The following is a 19,676-nucleotide window of genomic DNA, read 5'->3' as shown; positions in this document are numbered from 1 at the left end:
CTAAAGAAAGCACTCTATGGATTGAAACAAGCCCCTAGAGCATGGTATGAAAGATTGACTGAATTTCTTGTCAGCCATGGATACAAGAAGGGTGGTAATGATAAAACCCTGTTTGTAAGAGAAGAAAAAGGGAAGCTAATGATAGCTCAGATATATGTGGATGATATTGTATTTGGTGGAATGTCGCGACAAATGGTGGAACATTTTGTGCATCAAATGCAATCTGAATTTGAAATGAGTCTTGTAGGTGAGCTAACTTATTTTTTAGGTCTTCAGGTCAAACAAATGGAAGACACCATATTTATCTCTCAAGAAAAATATGCAAGAAATATTGTGAAGAAATTTGGTATGGAAGGTGGTAGTCACAAAAGGACACCTGCACCTACACACTTGAAGCTCACTAAAGATGAGAAAGGGGTTGATGTGGATCAAAGTCTCTATAGAAGTATGATAGGGAGCTTACTATATCTCACAGCTAGCAGGCCTGATATCATGTTTGCAGTTGGTGTTTGTGCTAGATACCAATCTGAGCCTAAGATGAGTCATCTGACTCAAGTAAAGAGGATCTTCAAATATGTCAATGGAACATGTGGCTATGGTATTCTATACACTCATGGTAATGATTCTACCTTAATTGGATATTGTGATGCAGATTGGGCTGGAAGTGCTGATGATAGAAAGAGCACCTCTGGTGCTTGTTTCTTCTTGGGAAACAATCTAGTATCTTGGTTTAGTAAGAAGCAAAATAGTGTGTCTCTATCAACAGCTGAGGCAGAATATATAGCAGCTGGGAGTAGTTGCTCTCAATTGTTATGGATGAGACAAATGTTGAAGGAGTATAGTGTGGAGCAAGATGTCATGACACTTTACTGTGACAATCTGAGTGCTATAAACATTTCTAAAAATCCTATTCAACATAGTAGGACTAAGCACATTGATATACGTCATCATTTTATAAGGGAGCTTGTAGAAGAAAAAATTGTTACACTTAAGCACATTGCATCGGAAGAACAATTAGCAGACATTTTTACTAAAGCGTTGGATGCAAGTCAATTTGAAAATTTAAGAGGCAAACTTGGAATTTGCCTTTTTGAAGACAAATAGCAGTTACAGCAGGCAATGCGTGTAACTACCTCTCATCACTTTAAGTTACACGCAAATCAAGGAAGTTCTCATTCAACTTCCCACAACCTCCATCAACCACAATCATTACTCCTCATTCATTCTCTCTCTCACGCTCAAAAACTATCCATCTTCCGCATCAACATTTCTCCAACCTTGTCTTTTCTCAGAAAACTTCAATTCCAAATCATGTCGAACTCTGTCAAATCTTCACCAACAAAGTCAGACGCTACTCCATCACTACAAAAGGTGGTAATCGATGCTGTTCCTCTAACCACCATACCTTCCACAAGTCCAACGATGAGGAGAAAATCTGTTGCAAAGAAGGATAAATCATCTCGAACAAGTACAAATCCTTCATCTCCCTCCGCTTCGATTAAAGTTTCAAAGCGTAAGAGCAAGAAATCGAAGTCTGAATCAAGAAGAAGTTTTACAATGTCTGAACTGCATGTTGATCCACTTCCATCGAGTGGTGTTGCTACTCCTGTCGTAAAAGCTGCAGAGGTTAATGTTGACACATCTGGTAAGAACTCACTTAATCAAAACTCTGATGCTCCAAATTCTGTTGAAAACCTAGGTTTAGAGAAACCTACTGTGTCTGAAAATTTGGGGAAAAGTGTTCCTAACTCCCCTGTTGCTGATGATGATAATATTGGTGCTTCTACTGAGACCAATAATCCTGTTGCTAATGAGTCCTTTAAGAAAACTGCTCCTGAGACTCATGTTGCGCCGAATGTTGCAACACATGGCGCTGCGCCAAATGTGGTGCCAGATGTTACCACATCTTTGGCACAAGAGAACCTTGTGGACTATTCTGAGTCTGATGAGAGTCCCCCACCTAAGGATACTGATAAAGAAGCTGGTTCTGATAAAGTTGTGAATGAAACTCCTGAGGTAATAATTGTTAATGAAAATGAAACTACTGTTAGTGATAAGGCTATTCCTGCACATTCTGAAGCTAGTGTGGCTAGGAGGACTAGAAGTAGGGTTAATAAAGGTGTAGAGACTGCTAGTACACCTGTCCAAACACCCAAACCCTCTAAGGCTGGAAAGGGTACTGGTAAAAAGCCTGTGTATGGACCTCCAAAACCTGTCAGTAAAGTGGTCCCTAGGTCAGAGACCAAGAAAAGAAAGGCTCCTCCAACTAGTGATTCTGATTTTGAACCTGAGACAGATGTTGCTGCATCTGGCAGCACATCTAGAAAGAGTATAGGAAGGAAGAAGGTTCCTCAAACTGTTCCCTATGCTCCTTTAGATAATGTCTCATTCCATCTGGAGAATGGATCTGCAAATTTGTGTATCATAGAAGGTTAGCTCTAGAAAGGAATTTGAAGAATGATATTCTTGAATGTCCAAGTGTTGTTGAAGCTCTTGAGTATGCTGGTTTGATGAAAACTGTGGTTGGTCTGGACAAGTGCTATGACAGGCTTGTCAAGGAATTTTTGATTAATGTGGCTGCAAACTGTAATGACCCAGCAAGTCCTGAATACAGGCAAGTGTTTGTTCGTGGAAAGTGTGTTCAATTCTCCCCTATTGTGATAAACCAATATCTCCAAAGAAGTTCTGATGAAGTGGCTCCTCTGAAAGCCACAGATAATGAAATCTGCAAGGTCCTCACTGGAGGAAGAATTAAAGCATGGCCAAGCAAGGCTAAGTTGTCTGCAACTTCCCTCTCTCCATTTTATGCTGTTTTAAATAGGATTGCTGCCCATAATTGGGTGCCTACAACTCACTCAGGAGATGTGGCAAGAGGATTGGGTAGGTTCATCTATGCTGTGGGTACCAAGGCCAATTTTGACTATGGAGCTTATTTCTTTCAAGAAACTTTAAGCCATGCCCTGACTTATGCTGTTGAGAAGCCAGTGGCTCTCCCCACTCTGCTATGCAATATCATTCTTGAGCAACACCCAGATATACTAAGAAGTTTTGATGTTCCTTGCAAAAGGAAAGGGGTGCTGGTGATTGAGCAGAGGCTGCTGGATGGGACAAATGCTGCAGCAGGTGTTGGCACATCTGTCCAGACTGGTGTACTTTCAAGAAAACAGATGATTGCTGATCTTACTGAAACTAGCAGAGCTCTTGAGGCCAGGAAGCTGAAAATAGACCGTGTAATTGAGGCACTCAAGGCTGAGGAAGCTGCTGAGATGGCTGAGGGTGAGCCAAATGAACAAGAAAGAGAAGAGGCTAGTGAGTCTGAGGATGGTTCTGAGGATGTGATGGAGGACTCTGATGAAAGTTCTTCACTCTGATTTCTGATGTTTCCTTATATTTGTTTCTGATGTATTTTTGGTGTTTCTTTTGTTATTCCTTTATGGGCTAGGCCCTGAATTTCTAGCACCTGTGTGTGCTCTATGGTCTGTAATAACTGCACACTGATATTCTCTAAGCTCTGGTACACTATGATTTCCTATTCCTGATGTTTGTCTAAATTGTGGCTAAAAAGGGGGAGTAGTGTGTGTGTGTGTGACAAGTGTGTGGTCAGATGTTCTCACATCTGGATCTGGTGACTGTGTTTGCATGAAATTGTTCGTATGCTCGTATTGAGGGGGAGTGTGAGTAATATGCAAGTACTGAGGGGGAGTAGTGATTATTCTTTCGTTATCTGGTGTGTGTATGCATAAATTCAGGGGGAGTGTGAGTGATATTATCTCTTGATCGCCTGAATACGTTTGATGACAAATGTTGTGCCAAGTGTTATGGCACCTGACTATTGAGTCCACTATCCACTATGACTGAGAATTTATTTTTCTCAGATGTTTATGGGAATTTATTTTTCCCTGTTGTTCTTATGATGAATGGATGCGCGCTAAACTATTAGGAGTTTATCTCTCCTACTTAGCATCTACTTTGGGAGTTTATTTCTCCCTTGTGTTGTTCCATGAGGCTAGTTGTCTTTTATTCCGCTGTTGCATTGCCTCTGATGCTACTTGACTATCTTGGAAGTAGTTTTACTATGTGTTACTTTCTTTCCTAGTTGTGTGATCATGTTGACTCGAAGGAAAGGTAATACTGTATCTCTCTATATACTGGTCTAATATTGTTTTAGCCAAAATTTGCCAAAGGGGGAGATTGTTGGGTTTTTGTAAGTTGGCTACATTTTGCAAAAACATATTTTAGCCAAGTGTTGAGACAAGTGTGCTGACCCCAAGTGTTGTGACAAATGTTGTGACACTTTGGAACAACACCTGACTCTGTTCCTACGCGCGCCAGCTGGATGTTTTTATTTTCTACTCAATCTTTTGAAGATCTGTTTGAAGAATTTGTTCAAGGTATCTTGCAGAAGAAGGCGCACGTGTTTAATGTGATTCAAGAGGCAGCTAAACCCTAGTTTTATTTTCCAAAGGAATTATATTTTTGGAAAATATATTTTTGCGGTTTCAAAAATATAACTATTATTTTCAAAAATATACCACTGCTGCCGCAATTCTAGAAGCCCTAATTTTGTCTTGAAGCCCAAGTCATTCTACTGCTATAAATACGAAGGCAATCATATGGTTTCAAGCATCTAAAATCGTGTTTTACAAAGCGTGTGTTTTTAGGATTTTAGAGTGTTAATTGTGAGCCTATCTTGTGTCTCATTGATGCAAGCTTAGGACCTGAGTGTTATTGAGTTGTAAGTGTGAACTTCTCCTAAGCTTTGAAGTACGGAGATTGTTCTATTGTGTTGTGTGGTTTACTCGCAAGCTTTTAAGCAAGAGTGAATCCTAGTTTTTAGGAGTGTGTCTCCAATCGTTGTAGTCGTCTGAATTGAATAGCAGCGCTGTCTGTGTTGCTAAGGTGGGAATTGGGACGGGGTCTCATATCTAGGAGTTCCTAGGTAGAAGGGTCATTGGGTAGTGATTAAGTGAGAAGTTGTAAACGGGTGAGTTTAGCTTCGAAGTAATACTGCTGATAGTGGACTTCATTCCTGGATTGGTATCCTCCAGAGTAGGCTTTAGGCTGAACTGGGTTAACAACTCTTGTGTGTTATTTACTTTACTGTTTGTATTGTTTTATGTTATTTGCTCTGTTTATAGACAAGTGTTGGCACACCAGTAACAACATCTGTCTACAACAGACAAGTGTTGCTACACCTTGAGCAACACCTGTCCACTGTGTGCCAGGAATTTCAACTATATATCTTCTGAGTTTTCTCTTGCATTTGTTGATTTGCATTATCGAGTTTAAGATATGAAAATAGAGATGAAGAACAAATTGGTTCGGCGTATAAACAAGTTGCTTTCATCTTCTGGTAATTGTGCTTTTTCCTTTTCTTAATAAGTGTGATGTTGAATACTTTTACGATCTAGTAATTACTAAAAAAGAAAGAAACAATTTACAAGTATGTATGAAATTACGGTGAGTTTTAACAAAACTACGATAGGATAGTAATTTTATTAAAGCTTTAACTTTAAAGTGTTGACGACACACCATGATTATATATGCATAAATACACATTGTAAAACTAAAGATTATAAACAACATTTTTCAATCTAATATATGGTACTCATAAATATTGTCACACTATTTAATTTGATTTAGTGAGTGACATGAAACAGTTTGCAGATCTAGCTCTCCAAATCGTCAAACACAAGTGGACGTTCGTGAAGAATATGCTAATGCATTTCGTACGGAGTCATACATAGAGTTTTGGACACGTGTGGTTGCATATTCCAATGGTGAATGCCGTTCTCGTTTGTCAAGAGAAACCACCACATCAACCCGTCTTCCCTCTTACCGTTTATTCGCTGAACATCTCTTGGATCCTGATCAGCCTACGGTTACTCGAATCTTGGCCGAAACCAAACTTCAACCCGAAATCAATTCTCTCTTATCGGACTATTTTTCGCACACCGCTAATGCCTCTCTACTTTGTAGCCAATTGTTGAAGGAAATTGATGGCGTGCGTATAAAATATAAATCACATAAAACTATTCTTCAATCGGTCGCTACTATTAAAGAAGGATCTAATCAAATTTCTTCTTTAATGATAGCGACCCATTTAATTGAGCTTTCATTAGGTCAATGCTCTGAATTACAAAAACAACTTGAGTTGAGTCGTGATAACTTGCGAGCCAAGCTTCAAATGGTTACTATACTTAAACATTGTTCAACTTGTGCTATTGTGGTAGTAACAACTTCTCTTGTTGTGTTAGTTGTGTCTCATGGCTTTGCATTGCTCGTGGCTATGCCAGGGCTAACTTTGATGAATTTGCATTCAAAAAGGAAGCTAACTAACATGACGGCTCAACTCGACGCAGCCGCCAAAGGAACATATATATTGAACAAAGACTTGGAAACAACTAGTCGGCTCGTGGCTCGGCTAAATGATGAGATGGAACATATAAGAAAAATGGTCAAGTTTTGGCTTGAAAGGAAAGAGGATAAAATTCAAGCTGATGGGGAAGTGTTGCGCCTATTGAAGAAGAATCAATGCAATTTTAATGATCAATTGGATGAGTTGGAGGAACATTTGTATTTGTGTTTTATGACTATTAATAGGGCTAGAGATCTTGTGTTGAACCAGATTACTGCTTCAGCTTGATTAACCATCATCTAATAAGTTATCACATTCAATTCATCATGTTGACTTAAATGTATGTAGTAGCTAGCTACTTAGCTATATTAGAACAAAAAAAGCTGTATTAAAGTTAAACAACTACTTCTATAATTTAACTTACAATAGAATTATCTGTTCATAAGGTTTGCAAGTTTTCGTTCTATATAAGTGCAAAATTTACATCCCAACGAGAATTTTGTTCATATCTTATTCTAACTTAGCTCATATTTAAAACAAGAATTTTAATAGAGAGATATAAAATGATAAGTTTTAGAATTAATTTATGGGTCTTGCTAACGAGTGCCCTCGGGACACTCTTTAAGCATTCTATTAAAAGAAACTTTTTATTCAAAAATTAAACACTCCAATTTTCAATGCGTTGACTTTATGCATTTCCATAAAAGTTCTATAAAAAACTTACTATTTAAGGGCTTAAAGAGTGCCCCAGGACACTATTTAAGATTTGCCTTAATTTATCATATTTTACTTTCTCATCAAACACCAAATTATCTATTATGAATATTTCTTGTGGATACTTATTAGGTATGAGTTCCGTTGTCATCTCTAATAACATGACTATTAGAAACATAATTTATTTATTTGTCATTCCAAAAAGTAAAATTTATGTAGAACTATAATGTTTTTTTTTTACCAAAAGAAGTATTTTTTTACAGGTACTGAAAGCAGTATAATGATAGTATCTTATTTAATTTATAATGTTATGTTGACAACTTTCTCCCTCTCTATTGTTTTTATCCCAAAGTTGTAAAAAATGGGTGTTCAAATAACATTCCTGGCCCAACAGTAGGCCCAATAGAAGTCACAAACATTGTTTACAGGCCCAAACATTTGTAATTTTGGGATTGCGAAGTTTAGACAAACATTTTTATCTTCTTCCTTCCTTTCCCTCTCCGCGCCTGCGACACACTCTCTCTCTCTGTCACAACAACTCCGTTCTTCTTCTCCGGTAAGCCTCAATTTCAATTTCACTCACAAAATTTATCATAATTTCAATTCCTATTTCTTCACATATCAATTATCAATATTCAAATTCTACTTAGTTACTAGTTTCCATTAATTAATTTGCGGCATCAATAAATAAACACATTTAGGTTTAGTTTTCGATATGGATTCGGTGGAAAAGAGGGACGAGGAAGATTTTGAGTTTACTGATAATAGGAAGCAGAGGTCAAGGAAGTATGTAAACGGCGATGAAGGTGACGGTGATGTTGTAGGTGTAGGTGAAGGTTCTGATGGAAGTGGAAGAAGGAAGCGTTCTGGTAAAGGGGAGAGTGATGATTATGATTTGAAGTCGAAGGCTGCGAGGAATACATTGGAGAAGTTGAGTAGTTTTTATGAGGATGGTGAGTTGGAAGGTGGGGATAAGATGGGAAGGAATGCTCATAGAGGTAAAGAGGATTTTAGGTATTCGGAAAAGAGTGAAAGTGGAAGAGAGTCGAGAGATAAGAGCCGTGGGTCGTCTGAACATGTTAAGAGTTCTAGTTCTAGAAGGAAGTGGGATGAAGTTGATATTGTTAGTGTGAAGAAAGGGCAGGATAGTGTTTCTGAGAAAAGTGAGTTGAAGAGTGGTAAGGTTTCCGATGGTAAGAGGAGTGAGTCTAGGGAGAGGAGTGGATCTGCTAAGAATGAACATGGGGAGAGTAAAGTTTCTGCTAGTGATAATAAGGTTGTTAAGTCTGGTGGTAAAGATGATAGAAGAAGTGATTCTGAGAGAGGTAAGAGTAAAGGGAAGGTTGAAACGCCGGATGATAGGGTTGAGAAACCTAGGCGTCAAAGAACACCGACTGGTTTTGATGTGGCTGAAACTTTGGAGAAGCCGGGAAATGCAGATGAGGATAGCAATGTTCGGGTTAGGGATAAGAATGTTAGAGAAACCGGGAACTCGACCAGATCTAGGACGCCTGAGAAGAGTGGAAAGCGCCATCAAGATTTGGAGAATTCGGAGATGGATCATGAAAGAAGTGGTAGTTTTAAAAGAAAGGAAATTGAGAGTGATGATTATAAAGATGATAGGTCCAAAGGCAAAGATGAAACTTGGAGTGATAGGAGGAAAGATCGGGAAAATTCTAAAGAGAATTGGAAAAGGAGGCAGCAGAGTAATAGTGACAGAGATTCAAAGAAGGAGGATGGTGCTTTTGATCAGAACAGAGAGTGGGAGTTGCCCAGACACGGTTATGATAGGATGGACAACGAAAGGCCTCACGGTCGGTTAGGTGGTAGAAAAGATGGATTTAGGGGGGAAGCTGTGAAAACAACAACGAAGTTTGGAATTTCAAATGATAATTATGATGTGATAGAGATCCAGCCAAAGTTCGTTGATTATGGAAAATCAGATTCTGTATCCAACCTTAACAAGAGAACTGAAAGTAAATCTGGCAGTAATCATGAAGAATGGACACATCATCCAGATGAGAGAGCAAGAAAGAGTGATTTATCCGGTTCTGGGACACCTAGTGAAGATCAGAAGGAGAGATATGCTGATGATGACTATGATTTTTACGGTGGAAGAGGAAGAGGTCAAAAAAGTGTTGCAAATACCCGTGGTACCGGTGGCTCACAGTCTCAATATGGAAACCCGGATTCTGGATCCTTTAACAGAGGTGGTCCACAAGGAATAAAAGGGAACAGGGTTGGTAGAGGAGGAAGGATTAGGCCTCCTGGGAGAGACAACCAGCAGGTTGGAATGCAATTGCCAATGATGGGATCACCTTATGGTCCTCTGGCCATGCCTCCACCCGGACCAATGCAGCCTCTTACCCATGGTATGTCACCTGGTCCTCCAATGTCCCCTGGAGTCTTCATGTCACCATTCAACCCATCTGTTTGGCCTGGACCTCGAGGTGTCGACATGAGTATAATGGGTGTTCCACCCGCAGGGTCTCCTGTGCCTCCTGGTCCAAGATTTAATGTTGCTAATATGGGGAACCCACCTAATCCTGCAATGTATTTTAACCAATCAGGCCACGGAAGGGGGATTACCCCAAGCATTTCTAGTCCTGGTTTCAATCATACAGGACCGATGGGTAGAGGAGCACCACCTGATAAAACTCCAGGGGGATGGGCTCCACCTAAAAGTAGTGGAAGTATGGGTAAAGCTCCTTCCAGAGGTGAGCAGAATGATTATTCTCAAAATTTTGTTGACACTGGTATGCGGCCTCAGAATTTCATCAGGGAGCTTGAGCTGACGAATGTTGTAGAGGACTATCCTAAGCTTAGGGAGCTTATACAGAAAAAGGATGAGATTGTGGAAAAATCTGCATCCACTCCCATGTATTACAAGTGTAATCTGAAAGAATTTGAACTGGCTCCAGAGTTCTTTGGGACCAAGTTTGATGTCATTCTCGTGGATCCTCCATGGGAGGAGTATGTGCACCGAGCGCCTGGTGTTGCTGAACACACGGAGTGCTGGACATTTGAAGAGATAATGAATCTCAAGATTGAGGTAAACCATTATTTTGTTTTTGCAATACTTTCTTTTGTTAGTCTTCTTATTATCTTTTGAATTAGACATCTTATTTGTTTTGTCCGTTTCTTAAGGCTATAGCAGATACTCCTTCTTTCATCTTCCTTTGGGTGGGTGATGGTGTAGGCCTTGAACAAGGCCGTCAATGTCTAAAGAAGGTACCCTATCTAGATGTTGCAATTGTTAATGGCATTTGACTTAAATCATTGGTTATGGTTCATATATCATATCCTATTTATTCAATTGCTAACCTTCTATCTTTATATTTTCTTTTCTTAATTGGGACTGGGTTTCTACAGTGGGGATTCCGTAGGTGTGAAGATATATGTTGGGTGAAGACAAATAAAAGTACTGCAACTCCAGGACTGCGGCATGATTCACATACTTTATTTCAACATTCAAAGGTTAGTTAAAATTTATATTTTGTAGGTGTACACCGGCAGGCTGCAGCTTCATTTCAACATTTGAGATCGTTGTTTTGATGTCAAACATAGTCTTATCTAAACTGTTTGGTTTTGTTGTGGTGAAGGAACACTGTTTGATGGGAATAAAAGGAACAGTTCGTCGAAGTACTGATGGCCATATTATTCATGCCAATATTGACACAGATGTAATTATTGCTGAAGAACCTCCTTACGGTTAGTTTATCAATTGTGCCTATAAAATTGACACCTCATATTACTAAACCATGTTTGACAATATTATATTATATTTTACTCCTTAGATGCTATTTCAAAATACGTAGAAGCTGCAAAGCAACAAAATACATATTGTAGAACAAACTGTGTTAGGTTCAGTTATCAAACGCGGAGGTTTCCTCCTAACATGGAGCCTCTTCATTCCACTAAAGTATAAACTAACTAAACAGTTTGTAATCTCTTATAGCTCTTATGCAGCACACGCCTTACTAATACCAAACAGTAACTTCCACATGTAAAAACATTATTGTCTCAAAGTTCTCAAAAACCCAGCAAGGCCTTAGCTAGCCACCCAGCAGGATCACTTCCATCAGAGTTGGGCAATTCAACTTTCTGAAGAGGACTTTATGCTTATTTGAAACCCGTATTTGATGAATGTATATTAAATTGCTCTTTGAATCTTTGATCATGTGGTTGATTAGTTTTATCATGGTTGGAACTTTTTGCATGGAAGCCTCCATTAACTGTATGTTGTTGCTTAGCCAATTCCTTCAACAAGTTTAGACTGGTCGTACATAATGTCAGGCTTTCCTCTCATTTCTGTAAAACCTCTGTAAATGTCTTGTATGGAATCTCCCATTTGCATGTTAGCATCCATGTCCTCCTTCTGCTATTGAGTCCATCCTCATTGAAGTCATCTAACAGGTTGAACCAATTTGGAAGACTTAAGAATTAAACAAACAGGATACTGGTTATGGATTACTGATTTAATCTTATTTACAGACTAAATCTGAGTACAACATCAGCAGACTTGTTTTCTCCTAACAAAGTCTCTTCTCCTTCCACGGAATTGACAAAACAACAATCTACAATTTCTGTTGGCTTCTATGAAAAACACCTGTTAATAACAAACATTAACTGCCTCAAACACAAATTACAACTGCCTATCGGGCACTATTTTATCAACTTTATTTTTTCGAAAAACATAAACCATCGGTGGTTTTGTGTTATCTCTCTACATACCCATCATAATTCAACCTATATAAGTAGCTCAGAGCAAGAATTGATAACAAATTCAATGTTCTCCTATTCCAATCCTATTCCAACAACTTGAGATTAGTAAGGGGCAAGTTTACAATTCATATAGAATCAATAGGGCGGCCTAACCCAACATGATCAATGAAAAAGTGCCTGTGGATTGAAAAAGTAGACGAGCATTTTTCATGGTGCAATTGACAGAGGACCACATAGTCTCAGCAAGTAGGCAAGCACTTCACTTAGGAAATTAGATAGATAGGTCACTTCAAGCAACTGCAACTTGATGTTCTTTCCTAGGCAATTTTTCATAAACCACGTTTTCCTTGATCCTTAAGACAGACCACAGCCACCTTGTCTTGGAAAGGGTGCAAGCACCTCACTTAGCTTAATAAATTAAAAAAATAGTGTGAATGCTGTTTATAATAAAATGTTTGTTTTTTTTAATACATGCTTTAATGATTGCAATGTTTTTGCATGTAAGGATAAAATGATCGCCTCTTTAATTTCTTCTCAATGCTAATATACTGCAGGTTCAACCCAAAAACCTGAAGATATGTATAGGATAGTTGAACACTTTGCCCTTGGAAGGAGGAGACTTGAACTATTTGGTGAAGACCATAATATCCGAGCCGGCTGGCTGACTCTTGGTAAAGAACTGTCGTCTTCAAATTTTAATAAGGAGGTAAGAAATTTGAATGCTTATATGCCAACAGGATATCCGAAGTGGGGTTTTCCTATCTACCCTTTTTTAGTTAATCTTTATTTCTTTAGAAGTTGGGTAAAATCTGCAACATATTATCTGTTCCAGTAGGATGTTATGACCCACTATATTCTGAAAACAGTTTTCTCATCACTATATAAGTTATAGAAAATAACTTAGCAGTTACTTCTCCATTTTTAAACTGATCATTTTGGGCTGTAGCTGTAACTTCTTGAAATATTGGTAGATGTCGTACAATAAGCTAAAATTTATATCTAAAACATACTTCTAGGCTCTCTGGCGAAAGTTTCTTGGTCTAAAATAGAAGTTTCTGAAGCCCATCTCACTCATTTGTTCTAGCACAAATATGAAATAATGCATTTTTATCTTTATTTCCTCCACTTGAATTTTTTCCCCATCTTGTTTAGATTGGCACCTGCAGAGTTAGTGCTCATTATTATCTTTGTTACTTGATGCTGATTATCTTATTTCTCTGGCTTGATTAATCACATTGATTGGATTTGGATAAACTCAGGCATATGTCAAGAACTTCGGTGACAAGGATGGAAAGGTTTGGCAGGGAGGTGGTGGAAGAAATCCACCTCCTGAGGCACCTCATCTGGTGGTGACTACTCCTGATATAGAGGCTCTTAGGCCAAAGTCCCCAATGAAGAACCAGCAACAAATGCAGCAGCAGCAATCAGTAACCATTTCTTTGACGTCAGGTAACGGGCCAAACAGAAGGCCCACTGGGAATTCACCGCAGAATCCAACTGCATTCGGTCTCAACCAAGAAGCCTCTGGCTCAAACCCTTCTACACCAGCTCCATGGGCTTCTTCACCGATGGAGAGCTTTAAGGGGCGTGAAGGCTCTGTATTGCCTTCAGATGATAAAGTTTTTGATATGTATGGGTTTAATGGACCACCAACACCAGCTGGCTATCTAGATTTTGAATCATACAGACAAATGAATACGTTGTAGCATAACTTTGAGATAAAGTTGCGTTATTATGTATTGTAGATGTTTTTTCCCAGCCAATATAAATGGGAAGAAAATTATTCGCAATATGTCTGTTCATTCTTTTGGTAGCGCCGCGATTACATTATTTTGTTAGGGGAATAAGAGAAAGCGTTGGATTACTGTAAAATTAGTTACGTTTTATGTCTTATTTTATCATATGATCTGAAGCAATATAAGTTTAATTCACGTCTTTCCCGTGATTATGAAAAGAAAAATGATTATGCTAGTAACCGATCTTTACAAAGTACAAACCAAACAGATTAATTCGTTAAACAAATAAACATTGTTTATCAAATTTTATATGATATAATTTCAGGTTGCGGATTATGGTTCCATTTCTTATTGTATAGTTTTAATTCAAGGTTTTGGGGTATAAGATGGTAAATGGAACACTTTTTTTAGTAGAAACTAGAAAGAATGGCCACAAGTTTTAAAAGTGATATGCAATCAACAAAATTATATCTTATATTAAAATTAACCGCAAGACAATGGTTAAAATTTAAAATACGGTTCTTGACAAATTATGAAATTTTTCTATGTAATGAACATTTTTTTATTTGGGAAAATTACACTCACCTCCCCTAAAATCTATTAAAATGATATTGACACTCTCTCTAGTTTTAAAACTTGAGTAAACATCCACTTTAATTCCTGAAAATGGGACTCGCTGTCATAGTAATCTCTGAATCATCCAAAAAAAAATTTAAAGTCTCTGAATGTAACTTCTGTTAATCAGAATAGTCCATGACGTTAACTTTTATCAAAGGACCGTTTGCTTGTGTTGACATGGACGTTTTGTTGACTATGCTGACCAATGTCACTTATCTTTAAAAATTGATGTCATGTAGACAGAGACCATATTGAAGGCAAAATACACAAAAGGAAGATGAACGTTGAGGTACTAAAATGACTTATTACAACCATTTTAGATGAATTTTGGAGGACTAAATTGACCAAAAGAGAAAATCACTCCCAAATATAAAATTCTAAATCAATCTTCATCTTCTTCATGTTCTCAGCTCCATCTTCCTCATCTCATTGAACTTTTATCAATCATCTCCATAACCATGTTTTTTAAAGTCATAATATATGGACACTAATATTTTTTTTTTTTGTTTACAATGAGTTGGGGGTCGAACTCAAGACCTCTCGTATACTACCCAAATCCCTCACCACGACACTAATATGTTTTCATTAAAGCTAAAATACATCGTATTCACTAATCAATAACATTACACTCACTAATTTCAATTTCTAATCAATAACACTACTTATGAACAACCATATACAAAAGTTGAATCACAAGACAAGCAAATACAAAGTATTTTATAAGCTTCATGTCAACAATCAACATATCCAACTTTGAGTTTACACCTCTCTTGAACTAGTCATCATTTTCATATTTGTTGCTAACACCAGTTTTCACTTTCATATTTATTAACAAATCTAACACTATTAACCACGTGTGAACCGTGTTAACCATTTTGTCCGATTTTGTTGTCCCATATTTTTGTCTTCAAATGACATTTCTATTTTATTGTTGTTAATTGTTATAGAGGATATGAAGGATACTCAGCTTTAACAAGTGATTAACTACAATAAAATAAATATAAGCACACTAGATGGTAATAATTTTCTTTACTTTTTACACAATTTAAGTGACCATAAAGCCAACAAAATTGATTACACCTCTGCCAATAGTTGCCCACATTCTGTGTAATGAACTGATAATTGGGCAAGTGTCTTTGTACTTCCTATGAATCCGAAGGAAACGATTCACTTTCTGGCTTCTGAGGTGGTGGCAGAGTAGCAGCTGTTTCATTAACTGCAAACCAAATCATGTTTAAAGTAAGGTGAAAGGATGGAAGGAAGGAGAAAAAAAAAAGCGTGCTACAAAAAAGACTAACCAGGAGGCTGGACTTCTTGCTCAATTTCGGCTTCTTTAGGAGGGGGCGTCTGCACCTGCTGTTGTGCAGCAGCTGCCTTTAACTGCTCCTCTGTGATCTTTAGATAATCCTCAGAACTGTATGCTCTACTAGGATCTCCGTTCCCGTCTGCATTTTCAGAGATATAACCATATTCATGTATTTGACATAATGTATTTAGATTGGCAATTTGATGGGAAAATATTCTCTCATTTCATTTATCATACTTATTTTTAATACAATTTCTTCCTTTTATATTTCTATAGCTAAGGAGTAAACTAGACCCTCCAGTCACTAGAGAGAACTTTGTTTCGCAATTTGACACCAATAAAAACAAGCAAGAGATAGAATAGAACTAGATTGTCTACACTACATGCAAAAATAATTGTCATTTTTCAACCATGCGGTGATATGGCCAATCGAGATAAAATGCTTAATAACCACAATGTACTTGTCATAACATTTGTCTTTGTCTTCAGGCTCTTTGTGTTTGTGCAACTATTGATTATGCTCCATTTGGTTCTTGGACCTTTTTTGGGAAAAAAATAGGTATTGGATTTGAAAGAAGGTGAACACTAACAATTTCAGAACAAGGAAAATGTGTCAGTTGTACTAGTAATAGTTCACTTTCTAGGACAATCGTTGATTAATTGTAGATCCTATAAATGAGAAGGTTGCATCCAACACGTGTCTATGGGTCGTCAATTTAGATGATTATAGTAATAAAAAGCATGATCTGACAATACCACAAAGATAACCACACATTTTGCCACTAGGTAGGATTGACTATATAGATCATCAGATGTCATGTATTTGAATTTTATTTTTAATTTTCTCAATATGGCATCACACGGTAATTTATAGAAGTTGAATTTGGTGGTTTAAAAGACAAACAACTAACTTCGAGGTTTACTTGGTAATTTAATAATAATGAGAAGTAAGTTACGAAGTAAATCACTAATAACATGCATAAGATGGAATCTTAATGTGGTAAGCAATCCTGCATTGTATGAGGATAAATAACCTGATCATATTTCATATTCTAAACTGCACAGAAAATAAGAATAAAATAATATAGATACTGGATAACTCACTAGGGTCAACAGCAGTCTGAGAATTATTTGTAATTTCAGTGGCTGATGGAGTTGGCGTGGTGTTGCGTACATCGGAAGAGTATGTGTTCTGTAATGGTTTTGAAATGTCATCAATACCAATCTCCCGTTCAAGTGTGCTCTTAAATTCCCTTGAAACATCCTAAAGCAGCAAAAATGGCAAGTAGTTAAATCAAAGGGTCTATCGAGTGGCATTTGCATAACAAATTTAATCTAGACTTTGGACTATAGAGTAATTTGCACCAACCTGAATCTCTCTAATGGTGGGTTGAAATTCACGCAATGTTTTTCCCAGATTTCGAGCAACCTGCATTCAATGACTCGGTAGAAAACAATGGTGGTTGAGAAAAAGTTACGCAGGAAAAAAATTCCCACCATCACCAATAAAAACAACAAAGATTTTGCAAAGTTTTGTAAATAATGTATCCTATAAAGCTCAGAGGACCTATCTAGTGAATTTCAACTATTTGATGTTAATTCCATTCAAAAGTAATCAGTGGAGAATGTAAGACAATCATTGTTCTACACTTCTCAACCATACTTCATATGTAAACCCCTTTGAACTGATCTGTATCATTGACATTTTATTCAACAAGCAAAGGAATCGCTCATGGCTCACAGATTGTCAAGTTATAACTTCATGTTCACTGTATGACATTTCATTTTTGAACTTCAAGGGAATTTAAGTGATCAAGAATTAATTAATACTCTTAAATTTTGATAAGTATAGAATAAACCCCTTTGAACTTCATGTTCACTTTGATGAACAACATTTGAAACAAAATTATAGAAAATAAAAAGTTTTAGACTATCTGCATCCTAGAACACATAGTATCACTATTCTCAACAAAGGGTAAGAAGGGAAAGTCTGAAGCAGGTGAATTCCAATCAAAACACAAAACATGAAAAATGTTAATTTTCAAACAGATTGGTACATATTATAGGTATCCGTCATCATCTCGGTATTATTTGGCTTCTCAGAACAAATAATAAATCTGAACAAACATGACCAATTTATGATTTGTTTAGCATAAAAATGCAAAATTGATACACAAACAAGCTATGAGAAAAATAAAGGCTCCGTGTCTATGTTCAATGAATGTAGGTAAATGACATTTGATAAGCCAAAGGGAAACTTCTTTCAAATGTTCACCAATTGTTAATGTTTTGTCAGTTGGAACTTTACACATTCTAGGATTGTTAGCCTTTCTAATGTCAATTTCATGTAAAATCATGAAACTTATGTGCATTTGTTCCTTCACTTTGCAAAGTATATAGAACAAGTTATCAAGAGTGTTTGAGATAAAATCGTAAAGAAAAATGCTAAATATAGTGAAAGAAGTGATCATGAATACATGACGTCGAAGCCTTGTGATTGGTTGTTTAACACCAGTACCCAGGGTGTTTTCCACTAAATCCGGAACTTAAAGCAGTTTTCCTATCTCACTTAAACTCTTTAACATGCTTCTTGAAATTTCACGAAAAATATTTCGGGATGTATAGCACCATTGAATCGTTAAAACACACTTGGACTTCCCCTAGCTATTTAAACTGTTACATGATGGGATCCTCTTATTTGGATAGGTAAATATTACTAAGTCATTGACTATGCTAATAATGCTAGTTTACAAGGATAAAACCCTAGACCACCTGCTTAAAACTCTTTTGGTGTCGCTTAGATCACCGACTTGGGACAGATGATTGGCACCTTGACTAGGTACCAAACCACTTGTATCATAAAGTGATCAAAAGATTAAGCTTTTAGAATCACTAATTCCTTAACAAAGCAAAAAACTATGCATTAATATGATAGGAAATCATCAAAGATTCTTCAATTTATATTTTACCATAATAAACATAGTTTATGCAATCTAATCTGAAATTCTGAATTACATAGGCAAAAGCATTCAAAATTGTTATAAGATAAAAACTGACCTCAGCAAGACCTTTAGGACCAAAAACCAACAAAGCAACAACCCCAATTACCAAAGCTTCAGGAGCTCCAACCCCAAAAAGAGAAGCATAAACAACCTTACTCTTACACCGACCCTTTCTATCTACAAAATCAATATAGTAAAGTAAAGTATAATTCATGAAAAACAAAACCCAGTTTCTATGTTAATATTATTATTATACCTATGATATGAAAGATTGGTTTTTTGGGTTTAGTTAAGAAACCCAGATTCTTCAAACCAGTCCAAGGTGAGAAAAGGCGTTGACGCAATGAATAGAGATATAGATGTTGGGATTTTGAATATGAAGTTGTTGTTGTTGTTGTTGTTGTTGTTGTGTAAGTAGTGGACAGTGACATTGCACATGATGTTGTTGTTCCTAGTTTAGGATATAACAACATGGTTGAAGTTGAAGAAGAAGCAGAAATTGACAGTGATGCTATCATTTTGAAGAATTTGATGAAACAATGTCTGTCAGTCGAATGATATGGTTGGTTTGGTAGTTGCTGCTGCTTAGCTTCGGCCTTCGAATCCTATCTCTAATCTCTAATCTAATGGCTAAACCAAACCATTTTCCAGATTCTATTTGGGTCTATAAAATCCTCATTATTATCATGTGTAAATCTATTAAAAGAACATACAAATGAAAAGTCATTTTTATCCTTCATGTAAATAAGATCTTAGAGATTTGTATCCTCATAATTATTATTATTTCGGTCAAACAAAAAAACTTATTATTGAAAAATTTACACATTCAAATTTTATGGGCAATTGAAGTCATTGCACGCCAAATTAGTTTCACCACATGATAATTCTTTATTTTCTTATAATTTATACGCGGACTTATATTTCTACTCATATATTAATATGTGTTTATTTTTTCTTTAATTTCAACGGCATCGACATCTACATTTCTAATCATATAATAATATGGGTATCTATTTTTTTTTATAATCATTGAATAGTCACATTTGTCCTGACAAATTTAAATATTGGTGAAAATAGTTCATCAATGAAGTGGCAAGTACATTCTCAAAATTGTAAAATATCATTTAAAATAGTCTGTCCATTAACTTTTTCATTAGAGACCGACATATGTTAATTTAACATGTCAAAATATTGCATATTAATCCAACGTCAATGTA

General features: G+C 36.7%; 3 protein-coding genes across 4 annotated transcripts; 2 read left to right on the top strand and 1 right to left on the bottom strand.

Annotated features, from left to right (window-relative positions):
• Positions 1 to 5,225: 5,225 nt before the first annotated feature.
• Positions 5,226 to 6,798, top strand: LOC123914157 (UPF0496 protein At3g49070-like). The gene is made up of 2 exons (XM_045965178.1): positions 5,226 to 5,353; positions 5,661 to 6,798. Exons 1-2 carry the CDS (start codon positions 5,293 to 5,295, stop codon positions 6,644 to 6,646), a joined length of 1,047 nt encoding a protein of 348 aa, XP_045821134.1. The 5' UTR covers positions 5,226 to 5,292; the 3' UTR covers positions 6,647 to 6,798.
• A 723-nt stretch (positions 6,799 to 7,521) lies between these two features.
• Positions 7,522 to 13,751, top strand: LOC123914141 (N6-adenosine-methyltransferase non-catalytic subunit MTB-like). 2 transcript variants are annotated; one of them, XM_045965167.1, is made up of 7 exons: positions 7,525 to 7,628; positions 7,774 to 10,124; positions 10,220 to 10,303; positions 10,445 to 10,549; positions 10,675 to 10,783; positions 12,352 to 12,503; positions 13,057 to 13,751. In XM_045965167.1, exons 2-7 carry the CDS (start codon positions 7,788 to 7,790, stop codon positions 13,501 to 13,503), a joined length of 3,234 nt encoding a protein of 1,077 aa, XP_045821123.1. In that variant the 5' UTR covers positions 7,525 to 7,628; positions 7,774 to 7,787; the 3' UTR covers positions 13,504 to 13,751. The 2 variants fall into 2 exon arrangements, with proteins under 2 accessions (XP_045821115.1, XP_045821123.1); XM_045965159.1 differs by having other exon boundaries at positions 7,522 to 10,124.
• A 1,368-nt stretch (positions 13,752 to 15,119) lies between these two features.
• On the bottom strand, positions 15,120 to 19,152 carry LOC123914133 (sec-independent protein translocase protein TATB, chloroplastic). Its single transcript, XM_045965147.1, has 6 exons — positions 18,716 to 19,152; positions 18,515 to 18,636; positions 16,827 to 16,886; positions 16,562 to 16,721; positions 15,450 to 15,596; positions 15,120 to 15,367 (listed from the first exon to the last, which is right to left on the bottom strand). Exons 1-6 carry the CDS (start codon positions 18,975 to 18,977, stop codon positions 15,297 to 15,299), a joined length of 822 nt encoding a protein of 273 aa, XP_045821103.1. The 5' UTR covers positions 18,978 to 19,152; the 3' UTR covers positions 15,120 to 15,296.
• Between the last annotated feature and the right edge of the window lie 524 nt (positions 19,153 to 19,676).

This window comes from Trifolium pratense, linkage group LG1 (genome assembly GCF_020283565.1).
Source record: "Trifolium pratense cultivar HEN17-A07 linkage group LG1, ARS_RC_1.1, whole genome shotgun sequence".
Classification (NCBI taxonomy): domain Eukaryota; kingdom Viridiplantae; phylum Streptophyta; class Magnoliopsida; order Fabales; family Fabaceae; genus Trifolium; species Trifolium pratense.
Note: the sequence above shows the minus strand (reverse complement) of the source record. Positions and strands in the feature narration are given on the sequence as shown.

Coding starts and splice junctions, on each gene's coding strand:
- LOC123914133 (XM_045965147.1), bottom strand. CDS start 18,977: ATGATAGCATCACTGTCAATTTCTGCTTCTTCTTCAACTTCAACCATG. Junction 16,722..16,826: donor CCACCATTAGAGAGATTCAG/GTTGGTGCAAAT, acceptor TTGCTGCTTTAG/GATGTTTCAAGGGAATTTAA. Junction 15,597..16,561: donor TCAGACTGCTGTTGACCCTA/GTGAGTTATCCA, acceptor CTGAAAATGCAG/ACGGGAACGGAGATCCTAGT.
- LOC123914157 (XM_045965178.1), top strand. CDS start 5,293: ATGAAAATAGAGATGAAGAACAAATTGGTTCGGCGTATAAACAAGTTG. Junction 5,354..5,660: donor CAAGTTGCTTTCATCTTCTG/GTAATTGTGCTT, acceptor GACATGAAACAG/TTTGCAGATCTAGCTCTCCA.
- LOC123914141 (XM_045965159.1), top strand. CDS start 7,788: ATGGATTCGGTGGAAAAGAGGGACGAGGAAGATTTTGAGTTTACTGAT. Junction 10,304..10,444: donor GCCGTCAATGTCTAAAGAAG/GTACCCTATCTA, acceptor GGGTTTCTACAG/TGGGGATTCCGTAGGTGTGA. Junction 10,550..10,674: donor CTTTATTTCAACATTCAAAG/GTTAGTTAAAAT, acceptor GTTGTGGTGAAG/GAACACTGTTTGATGGGAAT.